Source organism: Astyanax mexicanus, chromosome 13 (assembly GCF_023375975.1).
Source record: "Astyanax mexicanus isolate ESR-SI-001 chromosome 13, AstMex3_surface, whole genome shotgun sequence".
Lineage (NCBI taxonomy): Eukaryota > Metazoa > Chordata > Actinopteri > Characiformes > Acestrorhamphidae > Astyanax > Astyanax mexicanus.
In genome coordinates, this window is record NC_064420.1 from 974,664 (window position 1) to 1,000,858 (window position 26,195).

At 38.2% G+C, this 26,195-nt stretch overlaps 1 protein-coding gene across 1 annotated transcript; it reads right to left on the minus strand.

Moving 5' to 3' along the window:
• Positions 1 to 11,929: 11,929 nt before the first annotated feature.
• On the minus strand, positions 11,930 to 25,290 carry hoxc1a (homeobox C1a). Its single transcript, XM_015603085.3, has 2 exons — positions 24,525 to 25,290; positions 11,930 to 15,016 (listed from the first exon to the last, which is right to left on the minus strand). The coding sequence occupies exons 1-2, from the start codon at positions 25,069 to 25,071 to the stop codon at positions 14,670 to 14,672; spliced, it is 894 nt and encodes a 297-aa protein (XP_015458571.3). The 5' UTR covers positions 25,072 to 25,290; the 3' UTR covers positions 11,930 to 14,669.
• Between the last annotated feature and the right edge of the window lie 905 nt (positions 25,291 to 26,195).

The following is a 26,195-nucleotide window of genomic DNA, read 5'->3' on the forward strand; positions in this document are numbered from 1 at the left end:
CTGTCTCCCTGTGTCTTACTGAGCTCACAGCCTCTCTGCATGTGTCCCTGTGTCTCACTGGGCTCTGCCTGTGTCTCTGTGTCTCACTGAGCTCAGAATCTCTCTGCCTGTGTTCCTGTGTCTCACTGTGCTCACAGCTTCTCTACCTGTGTCCCTGTGTCTCACTGAACTTACAGTCTCTCTGCCTGTGTCCCTGTGTCTCACTGACCTCACAGTCTCTCTGCCTGTGTCCCTGTGTTTCACTGAGTTTACAGTCTCTCTGCCTGTGTCCCTGTGTCTCACTGTGCTTATAGCCTCTCTGCTTGTGTCCCTGTGTCTCACAGAGCTCACAGTCTCTCTGCCTGTGTTCCTGTGTCTCACTGAGCTCTGCCTGTGTCCCTGTGTTTCACTGAGTTTACAGTCTCTCTGCCTGTGTCCCTGTGTCTCACTGTGCTTATAGCCTCTCTGCTTGTGTCCCTGTGTCTCACTGAGCTCATAGTCTCTCTGCCTGTGTTCCTGTGTCTCACTGAGCTCTGCCTGTGTCCCTGTGTTTCACTGTGCTCAGAGTCTCCCTGCCTGTGTCCCTGTGTCTCACTGAGCTTACAGTCTCTCTGCCTGTGTCCCTGTGTCTCACTGTGCTTATAGCCTCTCTGCTTGTGTCCCTGTGTCTCACTGAGCTCTGCCTGTGTCTCACTGAGCTCTGCCTGTGTCCCTGTGTCTCACTGAGCTTACAGTCTCTCTGCCTGTGTCCCTGTGTCTCACTGTGCTTATAGCCTCTCTGCTTGTGTCCCTGTGTCTCACTGAGCTCTGCCTGTGTCTCACTGAGCTCTGCCTGTGTCCCTGTGTCTCACTGTGCTTATAGCCTCTCTGCTTGTGTCCCTGTGTCTCACTGAGCTCTGCCTGTGTCTCACTGAGCTCTGCCTGTGTCCCTGTGTCTCACTGTGCTCACAGCGCACCGAAAAACAGCCACAGATTTATGAAGAGTCTGTTTATTTCAGCCTAAGGGTCAGCGGCGGCCCGGTTATCTGCCCCTCGCTGCCACGGTTCAGGCCAGGGAGCCCTGACAGTATGCAGATCAGTTGCAAATACCCCCCTGAACAAACACGACAAGCATATATATATATATATATATAAAAATATATATAAATATATATAAATATATATAGGGCAGAGAAATGAGGATGGGTATGGGCGTGTGTATAATGTGGATCCGTGTTCGGACCCCTGACCCTAATTCTCAGCTAGAGGACAGCTGGAGAGGCTGGAATATGAACAGGCCGGTGATGAATTAAACATTGAATATCTGTAGCGTGAATTATGAATTTCATACATCTAAACAGCCTCTGTTTCTTAGCCTCTCAGTATCTCTGCGCTGAAAGCAGGCGAGACCTGCCAGCAAGCAAATTCAAATCGGCGGTGTCTACGCCGAGCGCTCGCCAGCACGAGCTAATCGATCATTATAGATCTGCAGGAGAATCATTTCCCATGATTCCTGTGCTTCTCTCTCCAAACAATATGGGTGTAGTCCAAGACTCTCTATCCATTTTTGCAGCCTAATTATGATTTCTGCTTAAAAAGCTCCGCCCACTCCTGAGAAAACAAGCATTTTTCCAGCATTCTGGAGATCTGGTTCATAGTCGAAGCCAAAGTTTCCTTATTGTGACATCATAAAAAGGGAGGAGCATCCAAACAGCTCATAGAACAAATGATTCCTGATACTATCCTTTTTTCAGCTGATTGAACAGAAGAAAACATAAATTATGCAAATAAATGAATAAGAGTTTTGCATAATATGCCTATTTTTAACGCTGACTGATGAAAAAAGCATGTTGATGATAGCTGTTGCTTTTTCTGTTTATGTGGTATTTAACTGCTTATTGGTGCTTTTAAGATGTTTATCTATTTATCTAATTAATTACTTATTGATAAACTAATTTATAAGCCATTTACAAACCCTTTATAGGTAACTTACAAAGTTTCCTTAAGTCAATAATTAATAAACAAAGAATAATCACTATTGGGTAGTAAAACAAACACTGTAAGGCTACAGAAACAAAGACTATACATATAAAACAAAGGGTTAACAATAAGACGAATAAACAAACTCGCCAGCATGAGCTAATCGATCATTATAGATCTGCAGAAATATAATTTCCCATGATTCCTGCTCCTTCTCTCTCCAAACAATATGGGTGTAGTCCAAGACTCTCCATCCATTTTTGAGGCCTAATTATGATTTCTGTTTAAAAAGCTCCGCCCACTCCTGAGAAATCCAGCATTCTTCCAGCATTCTGGAGATCTGGGTTCATCATCGACTGATTCATGTGCGACCAAATGCACGGCGTGTTTACAGCCGTGTAAACAGCCAAAGTGCTCTCTGACGAAAATAAGGGTTTGTTTGAAGACGGATGGTCTGATGGAGGAGGAGGGGAGCGTCGCTCGTTCATTTCTCTGTTTATTTCATATTACTTATTACAATCACAGCTGCTCGTTTAGAAACTTCGTTCCGGATTTATTCCGGTCTCCTGTTTACTTTTTAGTTTCACGGTTGCCAGGGACTCTCATAAAAATGAGAAACGGTCGAAAGCACTTTGCAAAATAAAACACAAAATTCCTCTCGGCCCACCGAACTTCACGTGTGTCGGCCGCTGGGCCTTGAAGACACCAGGAAGATCAGATACGGAGCTGAAAACGCTGAAAGCATGCAAGATAACTGGCTAAACTCACAATTACACACACTTACACACACACTTATACACACACACACACAGACATGCGCAGCCTGGCTTACCTCTACCCTCTGGCACTTTCACTCTAAAACACACATACTCGCACATACTGCACACTTCACCTACGGAAAGCCATCTTTCTCTGCAGTAAACCAGGTCAACAAACAAAAAGCAATTATGTTGGGCAGCTGCCGCCTGGGAGTGGGTAATTACAGTGTGGTGTGGACAGCTTCATTCTAAACAGGTACTAAAAGCATCATTAATCATCTCCCTGCCGATGTCTCAGCCGGCTCGCGCTGCTGTGACTGCCTGCCAGTGCCGAGGTGGCAGCTGATTGGCTGCAGGCAGAAGTCCTTGCGGAGGTCAGCCAGTCAGCTCGGCTGACCCGCCAATGACCTTGTATCACTTGACCTCTACAGACCTGGAGGTCACGCCTTGGTTTCGGCTTGGAGAGCAGGTCAAAAAGACTGAGAGAGAGAGAGAGAGAGAGAGAGAGAGGGAAGGAGAGAGAGAGGGTAAGACAAATGATATTGAATGTAATGGTGGAAGAAAGGATAAAAGAAATACAGGGAGAGAGAGAAAGAGAGAAGATGAAGGTGTGAAAGTGCAATAAAAAAATAAAACAATGTCCCGATGAAGCACCTGGGTCCTCTCTTATTTGGACCACCTGACCAAAAAAAACTGAACTGCTTGAATTTTTGCACCAGGAGTAAAGCAGCGTAAAGTTACTCAAAAGCAGTGTGTAAGACTGGTGGAGGAGAACATGCGAAATGCATGAAAACTGTGATTAAAAACCAGGGTTACTCCACCAAATATTGATTTAGTTTGATTTAGTTTATTTAGTAATCACTTAATTTTCTGAATCAGTTTCTCTGATTTAGCTGTGTTTATAGTCACATGAGTTTGAGTAAAATGAACATTATTGTTTTATTCTATTCTATAAACTACAGACTACAGATTTCTCCCAAATTCCAAATAAAAATCATTCAAAAGTCATTTAGAGCATTTTTTTTTTGCAGAAAATGAGAAATGGCTGAAATAACAAGTTTAGGAGTTCAGAAATCATCCTTGCAACTCATTGGTTTCTGTGGTGAATTTGAATTAGTACAATTAGCCTTTTTTTTGGGTCCAGCTCCGCCTGTTGGGTATTTTACCCATATTGTCCATTTCGGCCCATTTGCTGTTGGTAATGAAGGGGGAGGCACCTGTCCTCTCTGCAGGGGGAAGGAGATGGAGGATGTATGGAGGTAATGGCTGTGCAGAGACTCGATTTGGGGAAAGTTCACGAACTGGGCTTCTATTCAGAACCGAGGCTGAGACTGACGGATGGAGCAGAGCGGCTTATCTAAAAGACAGACAGACAGACAGAGAGACAGAGAGACAGAGAGCATCCTCGAGTACCCTTCTTCTTCTCTCCTTTTTTCCTCTTTATCCTCTCTACCCATCTCCTACCTCCACGACCACCACCCCCACCTCCCTTGCCCCTCTCCATATGTCTGTGTGCGTGTGTTGCCATGGCAACCTCACCCAGGGCGGCTCGGGTGGCGTGTTGACTTTAGACGAATGGAAGAATTGCGGGTTCTCCTCGCCGTTTCCGTGGTACGGAGGAGAGAAAAAAGAGAGGAGAGGAGGAGAAGAGTGTGAAGATCTGGTCTGAAGACGTGGAGGAAGGTGGGAATATGCTTGCGTGAGCTGCTGCTGCTGCTGCTGCTGCTTTAATTACACTCAGCTCTGCCTGCACACTAAACATGAGTGAGGAAAAAAAAGAAAGAAAGAAAGGAAGAAAGGTAAACATAGTACATCATGTACCAGCAAATTAGCCACACGAAAATGTGTCGAATCAGCCTAAACACGAACAAAATGTGCACAGTTCTCTCACGCCGTGCCCCAAAAACGTTATCTTTTTGTGCAGGCTGGCCCTACGCCTCTCTCCTTTTGTTAATTTGCACCAAAATGTGTGTGTGCGTGTGTGTGTGTGTGTGTGTTTATACACTGTACTGTGTGCCTTTTAATTCTGCTGTTTCGATTTGGCCAGATATGGTTCTGCAGACTCGGCAACGTTCCACCTTATCTCTTTTTACCTTCTCTCCCATAATGCCAGCCTGCAACTTTCCAAAGGGCAACTCAAACCGCAGAGCTGCACCGTAGAGGTCAGCGCCGTATTCCCAGAATGCACTGCAGAGGCCTGTCTTTATTTATGCCTGTGATGCAGCTTAGATGCTGAAGCCCACCCTCACAAGTTGCTGAGCGCCCCTGTCATGTGGATGTTTGGGGGAAAAGAAAATTAAAAAAAGAAAAAGAAAAATCTTTTATTGTACCTTTAACACTTAAAGCAGCAGTTAATGCATTTTGGCGATTTGGAGACCTCTCTGGTGAGAATGTGTAATTGCACAGTGCATGTGGGAGAGTACTTTTAATGCAAGTTAATTTAAATATGTTTGAAGGTTTTGTGTTTTTGAGTATATATTTTTAAGTCACAATAAGTCAATAAACTGCTGAGTACAATTAGTAAAACCTTTTGAGCAATGTTTATGTAATTTGTTGTTGTATTTTTGCATTCTAATATCAACAGTAAACAGATATAACATCTGGAATTCATGCATTTCCAAGGAATTAATTTTGCAACATGCTCAACTATCCTACCTATTCGTCAATAGTCGACGATTAACTTATTGTGACTAGTAAGTCTGATTAAAGTGGTGTTTAAAAGTTTGTAAAACCCTTATTATTTAGTCAATTGTATATTTTGGCATACAATTAAACTAAAACTTAATAAGATTTTCTCAAAATCCCAAAAGTAGATCAAACAAGCAACCCAATCGAACAAACAAGACAAAAAAATAGACTTAGTCATTTATTTATTTATTTATTTATTTATCAAGAGAAAATAATGCAATAGTACATATCTGTGAGTCACGTGTTTTTAATCAACAAGGATCTTTCAAAGTCTGATTTTCACAGCAAACTACTGTGTATAATGGGATAAACTTAAATTAATTGTTGAGATGCTAGTCAGGCTGGAACAATGTGACAATTTTATTTCTAAGTAGCTATAGGAGAAGATACCCCGAGGAGAACAACATCACAACGATGGTGAGGGAGGCCACGCCCCTTTACGTGTAATAGTGGTGACGGGAGCCAATGGGAAGAGTGTGAGACTTACTGACAGAAAAACTCCAGGAGGAGTGATCTGATGTGATGATGTTCATAACCTTTGAAATGAAGTAAAAAATATCATTTGAGTTAAATGATTTATTTCAAGTTATTTTTTGCTTTTAGGCAAAGTGAGAAAAACAGGTTTGAACCAGAAAAGTGCTCTTTAAATCAATGACCTGGTGGTTACACTTTTTGTATAGTATACGTGTAGTATAGTATAGTATATAATAGTGTGCTATAGTGTAATTTTCTAGTCTCTGCTCTTTGCTATAGCTTATTTCTTATTTGAATAGAGGCTAACTGGGATAGTTGCTATAATAATAATAATCTTAAACTAACTACATACATTTCTTTTTACATTTCACATTATTCTTCCTACAGTCTGCAGTGTTGAATTATGGTCTGGCGAGCAGGTTAGCAGCCGGGCGGTGTGACCTGGCCGGTATCATCTGTAGGCAGCAATAAAGAAGCAATTTGTGTTCAGAGCCTGAAGCGTTATTACAGTGCTGCATCTTCCCAGCATCCAACACCACTGAGAAAGAGCTAAACCGACAACAAACATGGCGTTTAAACTCTGCTTCTGACTCCTGTGTCTCGCTGTTGACTCTTTGCTTTTGGAGCTTCGTCCTCCCTCCATCTCCTCCCTTCCTCCCTCTCTCTCTTCCTCTCTCTCTTCATACCTCCCTCCCTCCCTCCCTCCCTCCCTCTCTCTCTCTTCGTCCTCCCCTCCCACCACCAACCCCAGAGCCCATTTTCTTCCCCCCAGCCCCAGAAGTGCTGAGTGCTGCTGTTTGCTCTGCACACAGATTTTCGCTGAGGCTGTAAGCTGTCCCCAAACATCTGTTCTCAGGAGTCGTGTAAAGGAGAGGAGATACAAGGTCTGTGCGTGTGCTCCCGGCTCCACGCGTGCCCACCTATACGGCTCTCCACGCGGCCCACTGACAACCAACAAATGGGCGGCCATTCTTCATCTCACAGCCTCCTGTTTGGGCTGGAGAAAGCGATACTAAGTCAATGCGTAGGTTAGTGAGAGAGGAAAGAGAGAAAGAGAGGAAAGAGAGAAAGAGAAAGCATATTACCAGATAAAGAGATGAAGAGATATAGCCAGGAGAATGGAGGAGGAGGAGGAGGAGGAGGAGGAGGAGGAGGAAGAGGATAGTATGTCCTCTAGGATACTACAACACAGCGATCAGCCATTTTGGGAAGCATCCGTTAAATTTAAGCAGCAGGAGTGAAACCTTCAGTAAACTGACACCTAGGTACTTTATTGACTCTGCTCTTTCACTCTCCACTCATATTTCTGTCACTTTTCCACAGTTTTCAACAGAGAGAGTTTCAGCTAAGAGCTGGCATTGTTTCATCAGTCATAGAGGCGATGTCACAAATCACAAATCACAATCAATCACCTATACAATACTTTTTCTCTACCCACTTTTCCCATCAGTTTTAGTTCAATGCTTTTAACTGATGTTATTTAATCTTATGTTATGTTGGATAGTCAACCACTGCTGTGACATTAGTTCTGTTGAAGTAAATAAATTACTAAAAAAGTAAATAAAACTAATAAAACATTTTATCAGGGCTGTATAACCATTAAAATGATTTTCTGGGAAAATAAGGCGCTAAAAATTAAAGAACCAATAATATCAGCTGACTTAGCCTAAGGTCTGTCATTGGATTGAGTTCTGTTAAAGTACAGTAAAAAAAACAAACAAACAAACAAATAAAACAATTTGTTAGGGATGTATAACTATTAAAATGATTTCCTGGAGAAATAAGGTACTTCAACATCCAATAACTAATAATAGAATCTGATCAGACTGACTAACTTTATTTAAAATCCCATTTTGGAAACTTTGGAAAAATTGGATGACCTCTGTTTCATTCTTTACGTAGTCTTACAGATAATGATCACATTCCCAATTGTCGTGAAGACCTACTTTTTACTTTAAACGTTTTTAATATGGCCAATAAAGTTATTTCCTGGAGAAATAAGATACTAAATCATCCAGTAACCAATAATAACAGCTGACTGATCAACTTTAATTAGTGTTAAGGATAATGATCACATTCCCAGTTGTGGTAATCGCCTACTTTTTGGCTCTATACATTTTACCACTACATTTAAAAGTGAAAATGACAAAGACACAAACTTAAAAGATTCAACAATATTTTGTTTTCATTTTCTTCTGCCAATCACTTGAGCTGTTGGGCTTTTGAATGTGTTCCAAACAAATTCCTATCCCTGTAAAATCTGATTGCCCACAACTATGCTAATTTATCATTGTGCAAAGATCACTACCAACAGTTAGTCACCGCATTGCACACTTATGATGGTCAGTCAATGGAGTCCCCAATGGAGTCCCCTATTGAGATGCTATTTTTTATCTCTTTGGTTGTTATGGGGGTTTTAATAAGCTCTTGATAAAATTTGTCTTATTTGTCTCTTATCTGCATGCTTCGTATTTGTATTATCTAGCTACTCTACTCATTTACCTGCATGTATTTCTGCTTTTCTTTGTTTCTTTGATTTTTGTTTTTATGAAAACGTGCACTACTATAATTTATTTCGTGTTGTGTCCTAATTAAGTCTAATTTTTTGTAATTCATCAACACACCCTGGGGGATAGAAGGGGGGAGCTTTGTGTGTGTTTATGTGTTAAAACCAATAAAACATTTGTTCACAAACAAATTGGGCTCTTTTTATTTAATGCTGTGTATAACCTGCAACTCAACAGTTTGAAAACTGTTTTGAGAAGTAATACATTTTATTTTTCCATAATTTCAAATATGAAATATTAAGAGCTTAAAATATATAAACATATATGAATGATGCAAAATAATATACATATATATCCAATGTCATTGCAACTTTATCCACACTGTGGCATCATCTGTCAAAGCACTGGAGACGTTGAATATTGTCATAATATCCGCTCAGGATTTCTGGTCTGTGTTCAACCAGCATGTCACAACCAGGCATATTTGACTATTAGTCAGGTTTATTAGTCTCTTTTTGCATGAACTTTGTTTTTTGAGCTGCACAGTGTTCTGCAGCAGCTGTGCCCTTTCACTAGTGCTGGAGGAAATGCTGCTGCACAGTGCTGCCATTCCACCAATGACCCTGGTGTTCATCATAAGGGTGGTGGGTGGGCCCTGGAGATTCATCACTGTATAATTTAAGGTCAGTGATGTTAAGAATATAAAAACTAAAGCTTGATTTAGGGCTTGATTTTCTAAGTTTCATACATATGAAAGAAAATTATGAACTGTACCAAAAAGTGCAAACAAAATATATAACAAAATAATATAACCTAAAAAAGTAAGATTGTATATTGAGGGCTAGAACTCCTCCTATGTACTAGTAGTTTGTATTAAAAGACAACTTTTTTGTTATTTAGGCCATTATTACAACAATTCTTACCTTATCTCATATATACATATGTGTGTGTGTGTGTGTGTGTGTGTGTGTGTGTGTGTGTGTGTGTGTGTGTGTGTGTGTGTGTGAAAATACAATTGAAAACCTCTGGAATATAATATCACCATATTCAAACATTTTAACATATGTTTCTTCACTGTAAATATATCCAGTAACGTTATATGGTAACCTACTTATTCGTGACTTAAATGCTATAAATGATATATTATTATATATGAGCATATATGGCCTTATATATCATGTCTATATTGCTGGGCCTGTCAAATATAAATCCACAAGCTTTGTATCTTAAAATAATAAGTTACATTTGTTTTTAAGTAAGCTTTTAGAGAATGGTAAACCGAGAATTACTTGCCGCGTGAATGCCGTGTAACGAGTGAAACAAGTGCACCGTTTTAAGTCGTTAAAGTCGCGTTTTTCTCCTAAACTTTGGTGTTTTGATTCTCCTTAAGTAGCCTGCTCTATCCAGACCGCTAGCCAGTGCATTGTATGCAAATGTCTCACACTGTGATAGGTTTGTATGGAGAGACCCATTCTGCTCGCTCAGGCGCGCGCCTTGCTTCGGTGGCTAATAAAGAGAAGCGGTGCGCGAGCCCGGTCATCAGCGGCGGATTGCGGCGCGAGCTAATGGCGCTCCGCTCTCAATTACCGAGCAGAGAGCAGCGGTGCGGTGAGGATTACGCGCCGTGCCATCGCCTTCTCCGCCCTGCGCGCGCCTCCCGCTCCGGCGGAATGGGCATTAAGCCTCGGAAAGTGCTTGTAACGCGGATGAAGCGCGCGCTGAGTGCGCGCTCAGATTGCCGTCTGCTCGTGTAGGTGAAAGCTAATGAGCTCCGTGGGTGGCGCGAGACGAAGAGGATTTTTGGAACTGTTTAAAAACTGACACGCGACGAGCGAAGGGAAGCGTCTACAAGTAGAAATTGCCCGGGCATGCACCCGCCATCAGCCCCAGCTAACCCCCCCAGAGGGAGGCCGGGGGGCAACAGGACGCCCTGCAGTTCATATCAGCATTTAAGAAAATGTCAAATATCAGCATTTAAGAAAATGTCAAAATGACTGATTCCAAAACCATCTCAACTTTAAACGACCTCAAGTTTATGACGGAGAGGAAGAGAAAAAATAAAACGTGTTGCTTGTCTGGTTTTAAACTTTAACAAAAAAAAAAAAAAGAACAAAAACGTTTTTCTATGTAAAAAAATCATGAGCTGTTTCTATTCGGTGAGGTGGCCACCTTAAAATTAAATTTAATTGGAATATAAAATAATTAAACTGGTATACTACTAACAATAATTTAACATCAGTTATATAAATTACAGTTTAACCTAATAATATATATGTTTTTGTTTTTGCTATCAACACTAATAGTAGAGTTATGACATATTTCCTTCTCAATTTTTCCGTATAATTTTTCATAGTTGTCAAGCAGAAAACCAGAAAAATAAGACAAAATGTATAACACAGCATAATAATCCTCATGAATAGTCATGCTGTCTTCGTATTAGTTAGAACATTATTTTAATGATTAAAATATAGAATAATATAATATAAAAAATAATCATAATATTTGTCATCACAAAATCATAATCCTATTGGGCGTGTTATTTTATTCATATTATTATTACTATTTCAATTGTAAAATATAACAGTTAACAACAAAAGTATTGTTCATAATAGCAACATTATGGAGATACTTATCTTGAGGTCACAGCATTTTATTTTTTATTTGTATCTTTATCTTATAAGGTATAGTTACATTTTCAAGCCTAGTTTTATATTATTACTGTGTTGTACTTTTTGTAATTTCTGTTTGGCTATACTGTACCACCCCTATCATTGTTGTTTGTGCTACTGTGTATCTATCTGTCTATAGATCTAATACTCATCATAGTATGTCGAATTATTTATTATCCTTATTGTTATCATTAATGATAAGATGTATGCATAAATGTATGCATGCATAAATAATAATAACAATAATACTAATAACCTTTTTATTTCTTTATTTCTCTCTCCTTCCTATTTGCTGCTATATTCATGCTGTATTATTTTGCTCAATAAATCTTTTCTGTAGCAGAAGTTTTAATAGGGGTTTAATCACGTTAGCTGTTCCTGGAGCCATTCTGATACAGTGGGATCGTCCTCAAGGACACGGAGCTCAGCCCGTATTAATAATGGAGCCTTCTGTCAGCGCGCGCTGACCGGGTCACCGCTGTCCCGAGGCAAAGCCCGGGTCAAAAGGTGAAAGGTGAACTGTGGAGTAAATGCATACATTAGCAGGCCGAGGCAGGAGAGGCGCCTAATAAGACTCAGCGGCGCTTCATGCAGCTCGCGCGCACCTCAACTTAGCAACAACACCCCGTAGAGGCTGCAGAATCACACCCAGTGGTGTTTTTATATGGGCTGGGTTTTTTATTGGCTAAGTCTGGGTTGTTTTCCATGGTAAGATATGGAACAGAGCAGTTCTCAGATCTCCTTGCTTCATATAAAGTTACCATTTAAGTGTATTTACATTTTCTTTCAACAAATCATATTTTCTATATGAATATACAACTCTGAAAATTCTAAAACAAATTGTAACGAATATTGTTCTTTTATTCTATAAACTACGAACAACATTCCTCCCAAATTTCAAATAAAAATAACGTCATTTAGAGCATTTATTTGCTGAAAATGAGAAATGGCTGAAATGACAAAATATGCAGAATTTTTAGACCTCAAAAGTTCATATAAAGTTTTAAAAGTTCAAAAATCAATATTTAGTGGAATAACTCAATCACAGTTTTCATGCATCTTGGCATGTTCTCCTCCAATAGTCTTACACACTGCTTTTGGATAACTTTCAATTTAAGTAGTCTCTTTTTTCCAGATCTGTATACAGATTTCCAAGCATACAAAAAATGAGAATTGATAATAAATTAACAATATTAACAATATAGCAATGAAAGCAACAATGAGTTTGGTCACTGTCGATAATATTAAAATTTTAGCATGCACAGTAATAATGCATAGAATATAGAACGTGTTATATTGTGTATAGGTCCTTTAAAAAAAGGCTATACATTAAAGGTTTTAGCTCACACTCGCACTGTATGTTTATAATGACTTTGATGATTATTTTTACAGTGCTTAGCACTGCAGTGATGTGATGTGCGCTTTTTGCTTCTAGAGCTGAGGCCCATCAAACCCGATCAATTAAAAGTCAATATGTCTAACCCACCTGTCGATAAATCCATTTGCCATAAATCAGGATAAGCCTCGTGCGCTTATGAGATAATTCCAGCAATTATTTGAGTGCTAATGTCAGTCGAAATGAGGCCTCGGAACGTGGAAAGACTGTCACTTTGAGTAGCGTTTCGTTTTTAAGGCGTTAAAAAATTACTGTATACCGTCGCTGTCACGTAAAAACCCCGTCTTTCATTTTTTGTCGTTTTTTATTTGTTTGTTTGTTTGTTTTCACTTCCAGGCTACATAGAAGTTAATCATGACATTGTTTCCATTGTTTCAAATACAAATGTTATAATTGCTTGGGATTGTTTTTATTCTATTAAAAACTAAGAAAGTTTACCCATATTTCTGGGTGAGAAATAAAAAAAAAGAAACTTGATAACTTGATATATATACAGGGAGGCCAGTATAACAACCCAACAGGTCTAAACACTATATCCTCTTACACTTAAGCCCTTAAAACGAAGGTGAATGGCTGAACGTTTCCTCTATCACTCCATCCCTCTTCCAACACTCTTCATCTCCGCTCCACAGCTTTGATGTCATGAAAATGAAAAGTTGGTATCGGAGCAGGTTCAACCCGTGGCTCTCGGCTGAACCCCGTTCTGGCCATAAATAGCTGGAAATCCGCGGGTAAGTGGAGGCACTTAGCTCGGTGACAGCGTTTGGCCATTAGTTAGAAAGACGAGGAGCAGCGATCATGTTGCAGCGCTCTTTATTCCTAGATAAAAGCACTGACCGCGTGAATGTGACACATACAACATACAGAAAACTTCCTAATGCGCGCGCGCTCGCACGTGAGTGTGTGCCTGAGGTGTTTTCATACATTTACAGCACAGAAGTTTGGAGCCGACAATGTCAAGACCGATTAGAACCGAATAAACTTTAAATTGAAAGGAATAAAGCTGATGTGTTTTAAGAAGTAAATTAGTTAAAGCTGTAAAATAGTCCTAAAATTGTAAAGTACTTGAGTAATTGAAAAGCTACGCGTGATTTATTTATTCAACATTAATAAAAAGGCATTAACGGGTTTAAGGTGACAGTTAAGTTAATGTTAGATTTTTTTTTTCATTTTTGATATCATGTAAATCAGGGAATTGATGTTTATATTGTGTGAACGTTTTGATACCATTAGAATAAAATATTAGAATAATATATTTGCTCGCTCATGAGAGGAGTGGACCTGTTTTTTTCTTTGTAAAGGTGCTTTGTGACAACATTTGTTGTAAAAAGCGCTATTTAAATTAATTAAATTAAATGTAATATATTTACTTCCATAAAAAAAGTTGAGATTTCTTTTTATTTCTTTTGTAAAGTTAAGTTAAAGATTCGCCAAACATAAAATATAAATACTTATTAGAGGTAGGTTGTGTGAAAAACAAATGAGTGTGTTAAAATATAGGCTATATGCCAAAATTTGCAGGAAAAAAAATATTTTTAACTTTTAATAATTGTAATCGTAAGGAAATAAGTAGTTTTACTTAATTTATATTGGCCAATTCATTCGTCATGAAACTTTGACATAATGTGAAGAACAACTAGCGTATTATGTCAATTTATGTCAAAAAGCGTCGACACAATACTGGGGTTGTCTTGTCAGCTACAGTGATATAATGCAAATGGAACGTGTGAAACGAGTGTGTGTCTGTGTGTGTGTGTTTTATCATTGGTTCTTTGAATGTCTGTTCTGCATTAATATTGCAATGTATAAAATATGTATAAAATATCGTTTTATATATTTAAACCTTTATTTTATATATGGAATAATTTTCATCCGTTATTCGGACAAAGTTACACGCTATAACAGGGGCATGTATTAATTACAACGATATAACTACAAATAAAATTCAGATTGTAACCAGCAGACGAAAGTAAACGAAAGCGTAAATACAAGAAAAAAAAATCAAGAATCAAATAAAAAAATATACAGTTGAACATTTTTTTATGTATATGATTAATAAAGTGCGTTTAAAGATTAGGCTATTTAAAACTTTTGGGATTAGTCAGCAGGTGAGCAGTATTTTTCCTGATTTTGATTCAGTTCTCTTCGAGTCTCTTCGTAATTCTGATTTACCCATCTTTCGCTTTTGTTTTAGTGTTTTTATCTCACAGTTCCAGCCAATAAAACATCCTCTAACTTCTTAACTGTTCTCTGGAGGTGAGTGCGGCTCTGCTCCGTTAGTGTCCTGAACGCGCTCCTGTTCTCGTCCCAGACCTTCCCTCTGCAGCTTCTTCTGCTTCATGCGCCGGTTCTGGAACCAGATCTTCACCTGGGTTTCGCTGAGCTGCAGGGAGCTTGCTATCTCCACCCGCCTCGCGCGCGTCAGGTACCTGCTGAAGTGGAACTCCTTTTCCAGCTCTGTCAACTGCTTGGTGCTGAAGTTGGTCCTCGGAGATCCGGGTTGACCCGAACTAAAGTCATTGCTACTGCTTTTTCCTCCACAGAACACCTGTCCGAGGAGACCATGTCCACAGACTGATGCTCCGACTGTGGAAACACAAAATAAAATAGCAATTAGTGATCAAGACTGAAAGTTTTAGTTAATATTTGGAGGTATACTATATTCCAGGTGAGTCACCTTACAGTCGAAGTTCGGAAAAGGAATCATTTTAAAGTTGAAACTTTATTTACAGGTCTTCCACGTAAACTTAAACTTCTACCAAAAAGATTTTCCACAAATCAATTTCGGATCCTTATTTTAAAATGTGTACTTAAGCCAACTGTGACAATTAGCCTCAATTATAATTCATTATATTAATTTTTGCCATCAGGATTTAGCTCGTCTACAAAACAATTAGAAGTTGGCTCACCCCGAACATATGGCAGCGAAATGTAATTTGGATTAAAACAGTTTGCGGTCTCTCTAATTGAAGATCAAACCGTCAAACCGCCTTCTGGTGGCTATCAAGCATATTTCCCAAATTATTATGATGCTTACAGTTGTGTTTGTGGACAAAATGTAACATTTAATTGAACAAATAATTATTTGCAGATGTTCTCCAGTACATCACTATCAGCATACACACATTACAATGTATATACAACACTTTTACTTAATCCCAGCTTTCTCTTTTTTAATTTCAACATTTATATATTGCATTTGCTTAATTCGCTTATTTGTCCATTGCAACAAATTACTCATTACCAAATTATTGATCATCATTGCATTAATCTACTTTGAACATTGAACTTCCAATTGAGGAGTATGTCCATTAAAAGCAAAAGTTTGCTACCATGTACAGTATAAAGGTGAGTTTACCTTTTAGTAATATTATTGATACTATTCATTCGTAATGTTCTACAACATTTGCATCCAAAAGTGGATTCCTGTTCTCAAATTAAGCAAATGACTTAACAAATAATTGAGATTGTACCTTGAACTAATATACATTTATATACAAATTATATATAATTATATATAACTGATACCCATAAAAACGAGCTTAAAAGGGAACTTGAACCCTATTGAATAATGCCATATTATACATGTTTGTTTCCTTAAAGACGCATGTTCTTAAAAGTGTGTAAAACACAAAAATAACTTTAGATCCAAAAAAGGGTGTCCTATATGCATTCTGTGCATTGCTCAGTGAACAGTTTAGAACATTGGACAACCCCCTTCTAAAGTTTGACATACTCTCAAACTCAAAAAGGATGCGATGATGTAGGAATTCTGGGCTTATGTCAATATCTAAATGTTTTCTGGTCTCAGTTGGGCTTCCAAAATGGACCACCATTATTACAGCCCACCTAAATTCTACGTGGATGCAATGGGCTCCACCATGTGAGGTTGGTCTACTTATACAAGCCCTACTTGAGCACGATATCTGGGACATTACTGCTGTTAACCTGCTGTTAACCCCATTCCAATTGGATGATCTTTGATATTTCTCATTTGTTATTGAAAAAAGAGAATTGTTGGACCAACTTAAAAAAATTACTTCAATTGGTAACACATAAATAAATTAAGTTTTTACAAATTAAGTAAACAAGTTAGATCAACACAATTCCTTTAAGTTAGCTCAACGTAATTATTTGATTACTTTCAAGTTGACAGTTTTCATTATCTCAACTTAAATTTAAGGCAAATCAACTTAAATTATCCAGTTTATCCTACTTAATTACGTGCTTCATAATTTTAAAGTACAATGTAAAACATTTGAAGTTGTTTAAACTCAGCAATATAAGTTCTCCTGCTGCCTTAAAAGGCTGAGTTAACTCAATGTGGTATTCTCAACATATTTGGTATATTATTATTTAACAGCAAATACTGACAGTATAATACTGGAGTAAACTCAGCAAAGAGTGAACTCTGTAGCTCAAAGCCAGCATACTGTGATCACTAGAAACACAGAATAAAGTTAATGCTCTTACAGCCCACAAACACTGAGGCCTGGCAATCAAATTATATTATAATATTGCACGCCTAGGATCAGGTAGCTTTGGGCAACAGACAACACAAAGATGGTAAGTAAGGAAGAGGCCACACCCAATATGCAGATATATGGTGCCAGGAGCCTATAGGAAAGCTGCATGAACCAACACTCTAGAAAGAGCATTGACACAGGTACTGACTAAAAGTTGGTTCAAATTACATTTTTTCATTGGTTCAACCAACATTTTTAAGTTTTCAGGTTGAAGTTCTCTGAACTCATTTTATTGAGTTATACTGGCCGATAAGTTCACTCCACTTAATAATATTAGTTTTCACTGACTAAAACACAGAATCACTTTTTAGAGTGATTGTATGAAATAAACAGTTCTGATTATGTATTAAAACTGATACCATGATGGTGAAGGTCATTTTCAAGTGGTCTTTGGTCTTGGTAAGTGTTGAAACGTGATCTGCCACATTGTTCTGGTTGTTCTTGAACTCCACCTCACCACTACTGCTGACTGTGAAACAGTGGAGGATGGGGGAAGTATAGGGAAGGCAGTTACCGTCCATCACTGTGTGTCAGGGGGGTCTTTTAGAAAAACACTTCCTCTGTGCACTGGACTATTGGCTGTTATTTATCCAACATATCAGCAATGAGATGCAATCAAGCTATGCCATCTCTACTTCTTTAAGTTCTTTAAAGTTGTTTTACTCCATTGTTTAAGACATTTAATGCAGAGCAAGGTGGAAAAAAGGATATAAACATTGGAGTGCCACTAGACTTTCTTTGAATAACTACTTTTCCCTTACAAATGTAAAGAAAATCCATCTTATCTTGTGAAAAGTGTAAATGGGAAGAGTTTGAGCCGTGTTAAAGTTTGAAACTCTAGGAAAAATAGGTAAAAGTGTTTTTTTTTTCAGTATAAAACTTCTTCTGCTTGCCTTAATTAGTCTAATCAACATATAAAATAATATGAAAATGGTTCATCTCACATATTTGCAAACAACCACCCCCTGAAAAAACAAAAACTAAAACAAAATTGCAATGTTATGTTTCAATGTTTTGTAAAACTATTGTTGCATATGTTGGTCTTTAAATGTAATAAAGTAGTGAAACGTTAAAAAAACTTTGAACTTGTATTTTCATTTTTATGAAAAACGAGTGAATTATCCTAATTTAAGCATAAACTGTTAGAGGTAAGGAACACAATGGAGTTAATAATGGAATATTTACACTGCTTGTAAGGATTTTTGGGGTTTCAGATCATCTTTTGGATCACTAAAGATGCATCGGTTCAAAATGACCCTGGAACACCATTGCTGTTCCTGATAAATGAACATAACAGGAGGGTTAAGCCACTTTAAGGTTTTTTACATAATTATTTTTCTTTGGAATTACTCTAGTACTCTAGCACTGGCTATCATTATTTCAGATTCTGCCAAAAAACCCTGTATTGTGCTTGATTTAAAGCAATTCCTTGATTTTCATTAAATTAAAAGTCTTTTATGAGACCACAGAAGAAAATGCTTGAGAAGACAGAGCTGCTGCTAAATATGTCTAATATGTCTCAAGTGTATCATACACACATGAAGCTCTGTACACCAAATTTGTATTTTTTTTCCTTCTTGTAAACGTGGTTTGGCGCAGTGAGTGTGTTTTTTTCATTAAGCTCGCAGGAACTTTTGCATTCCTTTACGGTACACATTCTGCCGAGTGGTGATGCATGGTTGGGGGAAGCTTCCCATGAGCAACACAGACTCCCAGACATAAACACACATTCCACTTTTAGCTAGGGCATGGTTTGGAGCTGCTATGGTTTCTAGACTGTTTCTCATTTTTGTTCAAACATCTGCTGAATTTGTATTGATTTCACTTAGTATTCTGACCTGCTTTAATGAAACAGTTCAATCAAAAAAGCTAATATGGCTAACGTTATTTGGTGTAGCATAGTGGATCATAATAACTAAACCACTATACCTGTGGCAGACTAGAGCTCAATTCCTTGTGGAGGGAAGTACACCACATTGCATCACACTACATACATCTACCTGTCTAACATCATTCAAATTCAATTTAAATGTGCATTGCTCTAGATATAAGAATCAGAAAAATACTTTAAATACTGTGAATATAACATGAAAAGCCAACGAGCAGATTTATCCAATTAAAATACTATGCATTTAAGTCTGAAGCGATTAAGAGTCTTGCCCATGGACTCTTATTGGTGTAGCATGGCCAGCTTAGCCATCCAGGTAATTTAACCCAAGTCTACCATGTGGAGGATGTTGAAGATACCAAATACGCTTAACATTTGTTGAACATTTGTTCACAGTTTACAGTTGTTCCGAGTGGTGGTGATCTAAAAACGTATAAAAAGGATTAAATGCCTCCAAACACTGAAGAATATTATTCAAAGCATTGCAATGAAAAAATTGTCAGGTTGACTATTCATTTTAAAATTGCATTTAAAAATTGCTCAAAAAAAGCTCATAAATTCAGGCTTCCTTTAATTTGTATGCATTGTAACCCCAGGTTCTATTTACTGTTACCGTCTATTTATTGCAGTTTGTATGTTGCTCTACAGTCTACAGTGTATTTAAGCAAATCAACTCCAAATGACCTTTTTTTTAACTCTTTCAAATGCTGAATAATTGAGAAATTTGAATAAATTGATAGAGTCCCCTTTAAATTATGAAGGTGAAACTCAAAACTCAAAGTGTAAATTTATACTGTTCTTTCTTACCTGACAAAGCACCTGGCGAAGGTCCGCTAAGACAAGACAAGAAAAGCTATTGTGAAGCTCAGCCATTCTCTTTGTTTCTGGGTTCATTAGCATAATTGATCAAGCTATAGCTTAAGTGGCAGCTCATGGCTTAACCTCAGCCACCTTCAGGCAACCTCTACAGTACAAGAGCAGCATGCGCATTTAGAGATTGCGCCTTATAGATATTATATAGTCTTTTATGTGGTGTTATATTATGTTTTCTGCAGATAGCATGGTAATGATCCATATATGTTATGTGTATGACAGCTCTTGGTCACAGTTGGTCATAATTTTGATCCTCTTCTCATTTTACTAAAAAAACAGGTCAAATCTGACTGTCTAAATAAAAAGACATAAGAAAAAGTGGTTTTAAAAGTGGTTCACCCCTAATACACACAGGCACGTTCGAACGCAGTGTTTTAAGTGGGAAATATGAAGTAATTAAGGAATTTCCATCTGCAGAATTCATGAAAAAGGCAAAAAATTGCACATGAACACTGACAAATGTGGCGTTGGGTAATAGAATTGATAGACTTGGCAGCAGCCAAAAGGCATAAAGGAATCAAACTAAATATTTGAGGAATGAGTTGGAGTGGGCCACTTGGAGAAGGCCAGCCAGGCAGCCAGGGGGATGACGAGGTTCACTATAAGGCCTGAGAGAGAGGAGAAGAAAAGGGGGAAGAGATCGATACAGATCGCCTCAGTCATCTGGGCATCCAGCCCACAGTAATTCAGGTGCTGTCAGAGCGTAATTGAAGAATGACGCAGTGGGAATACGTACGAAACGCTGGGAGATTCAGTTACAGCAGAGATGGTGCAAGCTTTTATGCATGTTTTGAATTGGAGAGATGTTTTGAGAGATATGCCAACATTACCCAGCTAGACAAATAACCCGTGGCACATCTGCGATTCGTAATTGATCATTTATTTCCAGGCGAGTTATACCATCAGAGCTGATTGCCTCTTTAAGCTAAGTTAGGCTGCTAAACTGTTCTAAACTGTACACTCAAAAAATGATGCGTACAATTTACTTAAAAAAGTTTTGCAACTTTCTGCATTCGCTTTTTTTAAGTAAATTTAATTTCAGATAAATTTAAGTTACTTCAACTCGGTTTCAAGACTTAAATGTTTACTAATTACCTAATTACAATTACTTAATTTATACAATATTACTTAAATATTTGCAGTTAAAACACAAATTCAAATATTTGCATAACCTCAAAGATTTATTTTGTAAACAGACCAAGTCTCAGAACTGTCTCAATCAATCCTTTCTTTTAGTAAACTTAATTTCTTAATTTACTTAATTTCTGCATACAATATTCCCTAATTACAATTACTTAATTTATACAATATTATGGATGGCATGTGGTATACTAAAAAGAATGTATTACATATATTACATTCATTAATTAAGTAAAGTTTAGTAAAAGAAAGGATTGACTGAAACTAAACTTACTTAAAAAAAGCAAATGTAGAAAGTTGCATAACTTTTTTTTAAGTAAATTTAAAGCATCATTTTTTTCAGTGTACTGAGCAGTTAAGAATGTGCTATTGTAGCACCATAGCCAATAGGAAACGCTTCCTACCCCGTGGTGCTCATGCAGCTGAACTGCATGAGGTCAATCAGGCACCTATGAGGCACAAGCTGTGGGTGGCAATTTTTCTATGAAAACAAACCGTGTGTGCTGTAGGCCTCATGCAAGTTATAACAGCGTTATAAAAATACAAAAAAGATCTGTGCTTTTAAAAATGCTTTGTAAATGGTACAGGATTTAGCCACAAGGGGGAATAGCTTTATACTCACAACAGGCCCATAACATAACATTTATTTATATTTATTTATACCAGTTTCTCTGATTTTGCTATTTATAGGTTTATGTTTGAGTAACATGAACATGAAAATGTTATTTCTAGTTCTCATCATATTAATCAACACCTGGTTTGGTAAATAACTGGCAAATGTGGTAAATCAGGTGAGCTGCTGACGGAACTGAACATAATACACACATGCTGGCTGAGGAGCATCCAGGACAAATCTGTAATCTCTACACTTTGTTCTTCAGCTCGGTTCACAGGATATAACATACTTATAGTTAAAAATAACAATTTCTTGTTCAGGTAAAAACACTTGTATTCCTGAGATAAATGGATAAGTGTAATTTGCTTTGGTGCCTAAATTTTTTGCACAGTACTGTACGTTAAAAGGCTTTTCCTTTTTTCAGATTGCATTGAGACACAGAGTTCAAAAATCAAGAGTCAAACAAAAATGTGTGAAAGTGTTGAATTGTCTGAGTTTATTCTCTAACTTAAACTGCAAGTTGAGTTGAGGGAAACTCTAACTGTTTGGTGGTGTAGAGTTTCACTTTATTTTAGAGTTTATTCCAAAGTGTTGAGGAGCGTGACTGAACTCTCTAACGGGCGTCTCTCTCAATCCTAGTTTACCATCAGTGTGTAGTCTTACCCACCAGGGCTTCCTTCCATGGGGTATTTCATTATATTTTATATAATGGTTGTTTGTCTCGCTGATGTGTTGTTGGCTATAAGAGCAAGTTACCTTAAGTTATCGTCTGCACTGTAAATTGTGACAAAGTGCTGTAATGCACTCTGAGAACTACAATGCAGGATTAAAGTTGCCATGCAATTAAACAAAAACAATTTGTTTAACAACACAATTATTTGCATTAATTGTAAACACTGTGAAGGTGTTGATGTTAAAATTAACTCTAGCAGCTGAGAGCTGAATTTTACACTAGATGGGACAAATATTTTAACTCCCACAACAGTTCAGATTTAACACCTGAACAAAGTTAAAAGGCCAAAAACTCCCAGAAAACAGTTACTTTAACTCATACACTGTTATTTGATGGTCACGCATATATATATACACTTAAAATAAGTTGATATTAACTCTCAGGGAGTTTATTCCAAAAAAAAAACTGAATTTGCTGTGTAGAGTAGATGTTCACCAAAACGTCAAGCAGCAGATGCTCCTAAACTAAGCGCTAAACGGATTGTGGGCCTCTGGCCTCGCCTCTATTTGCAGCGTATGGGATTTCACAAGCATCCAGATCTCCTGACCACAGCTGTCTGGTGCTCAGGCCCCAGAAGGCCTTTCCTCTGATGGATATGCCTCAGAGTTATTTTACATCATCAGCCTGGCCAGTGAGGACAGCCCTCCACTTGACAGTGTGGACACCACATGTATGGTGGATTGCGGATTTTAAAGGAGATGACATCTCAAATACAGATTATCATGGTTTTTAAGGGTTATTGCCTTTCTTTGTGATTTATGATCGAAAGGACAGATGATCCCCACGTTAACACACTGCCCTCACAGCAAATCTACATTTCTACTGACAAATACAGGTCAAGTATCAGCGAGAGTAACAACTAATGGGAAAACATCTTGGAGATTTGAAACCTGAGTTGCAGCACAGAAGGCTTCGTTTAACACAGGAGTAGAGCTGGATTATGGCTGACATGTTTTTTTCCACTATTTTCCAATTTTTCAGAGCAGATAATTGATCACACTCATTGTTCATGCGTTAAGTGCAGGGATGAGGGACCTCTTTCACTGGATGCTGTTTGGCTCTAAATAGACAGGGAGCTAGGGGGAGCTGGACTCCCTCAAATGTACTGAGAAACCTCTACAGTGTTAGAGGGATGTGCTATGGAAATTTGGTCCTGCAAAAAAAAAAAAGATGAAAAAAGATTTTTTGCTGATGTCTTTTCATTGCTTCTTCGCTGAGCCATGTGGGGGGTGGGCTGAACAGGTTATAGATAACCAGCACTCGTAGTTGTTAGATATTTCTAACCCTGTAAGCTTTCCCATAAAGGTTTTCATCACTCTGTTTCCTTGATGGGTTGCCTAATCTGTAAAAGTGAGGTTTGAAAGCCTTGCCAAGCCTGTAGACCAAGAGTTTGGCCTTAAGTAGGGCTGGCATTCATTACTTTCTTCCCTTCTGCTGCTTGCTTCATTTCACATATACATACACTGTGTGGTTTAATCTCTAAATGGCAAAACTGACATACACTTTCATTTATATGAAACTGCACCATATATTCTATGTTGATTAGCTGCATGTTGATTAGCAAAAAGGGTTCTATGCTGTAGTAAATAAATAAAGAAGTTATTGGATAGAAAGCCAAACTCTTTTGGTATACAATACAGAGATATTTCTATAAACATTTTTTTTTTCAAAGATAAGTCTCACCATTAGAATTGTTTAACTAATGCTAAGAACCAATCATTTTGAATCTTTGAGTATTTACAGGCCTGCAATTATGAACTATTTGTAAAAACAATTAACATGTCTTAGAGATTTTGCTTTTTTATCATATAACAATACAAGGAACAATCAATGTAAGCAGTATATTAGAAGTGAATAAAGCACTGAATATAGGTTATTTGACCTGTAACCAAAGAAGAATGATTCTGCTGCTACAGTTACATTTTGTTTTACATTTTCTTAGCAGAACCAATTACAAGTATTTTCCAAGATAAAGATGAATCCTTTGATCAGGAAAAACTTTTTTGTCAGTTCTGTCAGTTAACAGGTTCTTATTTCGACAATCTATGCAAGATCTCCTAAATTACCATTACATTTTTACGTGTGTATCAATAGCAATCACAACTCTTATTGTTTTAGTTTTAAAACAACAATATTAAAATGTTAATAGCATTTAGCTTGATGCAGATTTTCTTGTAATTAATGTTGTTATTGAATTAAACACATCACATGAGCAAATCTAGGCTATATAAGTTAATTGCATTTCTTGAACTCCTGGCAAATTCAACACCTTCCTGTTAGGATGCCATAAAAAAGTTGCAGGAACTTTGCAAACTTACCTCCTCGCGGCTGCCTTCGTTTCACCTTCATCCACTCGAAAGTTTTCCCACTTTGGATGTTTTCGTGCAACTTCAGTGGAAGCGCGCGCTCGGTGTTGTCCTCGAGCGCTGCACGTTTCCTCGGGTCATCCTCCGGGTGGACCTGAGCGAGTGAGTGGACCAGTCCGAGCTTTTGAACGGACGGACTTGTGAGCGCGCGTGAGGAGGGGCAGTGCTCCTCTCCGGAGAGGTTCTGCTCCCCAGCGCGCGCGAAGGAGGGGACTTGGGGTTGACCGGGGCAATAGAAGTCTCCCACTTCATTCTGGGGGAAGGGGGGTGCGCTCGAGCCCGCGCAAACCAGGTCCCGAGAGCTTTTGGGGTCGTTGTCCGTTAGAGGTGGGAAACAGTGGTGGGCAAAGTCCGCGAGGAACCGACCCTCCACCCTGAACCGGAGTTCTGAACTAGTCCTTTGGTCCAGATCTTCGCGCCTGGCCTCGCTCGCGCAGTTTCCTGCGGGGAAGGGTATTCCCGTTCTCCCGTCACACGTGAACTCTTGGTAAGAATCCATGACACGCTCCCGCCTCGTGGCAGCCTCCGTCCGGCCAAAGCCTTGAACCCCGTGGTAGCCCCATCTACGGATGGCCCGAACCGTGGACGGACATGCCTCACAGTGACCAGAATCACTCGATCTGTGATGGATGGGGGATGACGTGCCCTCTAACTGTGGGCCAATAGCCGGACATCTCCTTCATCTGAGTGAGCTTTTATTAACCCAAGGCAGCAGGTTTTGGACCACTCCTATGATCTGGGGAGTGAGGTCATTATAAGCGAGGGGGGGATGATGACCTGAAGTAAAAAGCGAAATGCAATATTAAAATAAATAAGTAAATAAATAAAGTGCTATAATATATTATTTGAGCAGAACCATAGAGGAACCACTTTTGGATCTATATAAAAAGAAACATTTTTCTGAAGAACCTTTAAGCTGGTGAAGAAATGTTGCATCAAGAAATGGTCTTCACTATTTCTTATAATATTTCCCATTATTTTACAAAAAGTAAAAAAAAAAAACAAAGGATAATTATTGTGAAGCACTTGAGAAGTTTATTATAGTTTACATAAATAAAAAAGATTAGACCACTTCATTTTCAGTTTCTTTGATTTTGCAATTTATAGATGTTTGAGTAAAAAGAACATTGCTGTTTTATTCTATAAACTACAGACAACATTTCCAGACCTCAAATATTGCAAAAAAAGAAGAAAAAAAGTTCATGCATCTTGGCATCATGTTCTCCTCCACCAGTCTAACACACCGCATTTGTATAACAATGTTGTTATGCCTTCACTCCTGGTGCAAAAAAAAATCAAGCAGTTGAGTTTGGTTTGATGGATTGTGATCACCCATCTTCCTCTTGATTATATTCCAGAGGTTTTTAATTTGGTAAAACAAAGAAACTCATCATTTTTAAGTGCTCTTTTATTTTTTTGTGTTTTCCAGAGCTGTATAGTAGGCCTTCTTGTCACAGCAGGACAATAATAGTGACTATTTTGTCGGTCCGCTCTGAGAAGTTAAGCTAAGCTAAGCCTAGCTGACGTCAAATGAATCGAACACAGGGATTATAGTCTTTAATATGGATCAATAACTGAAAGAGCAAAGTATATTTGAATATTCTTCTTTAAAAATAATTCCAA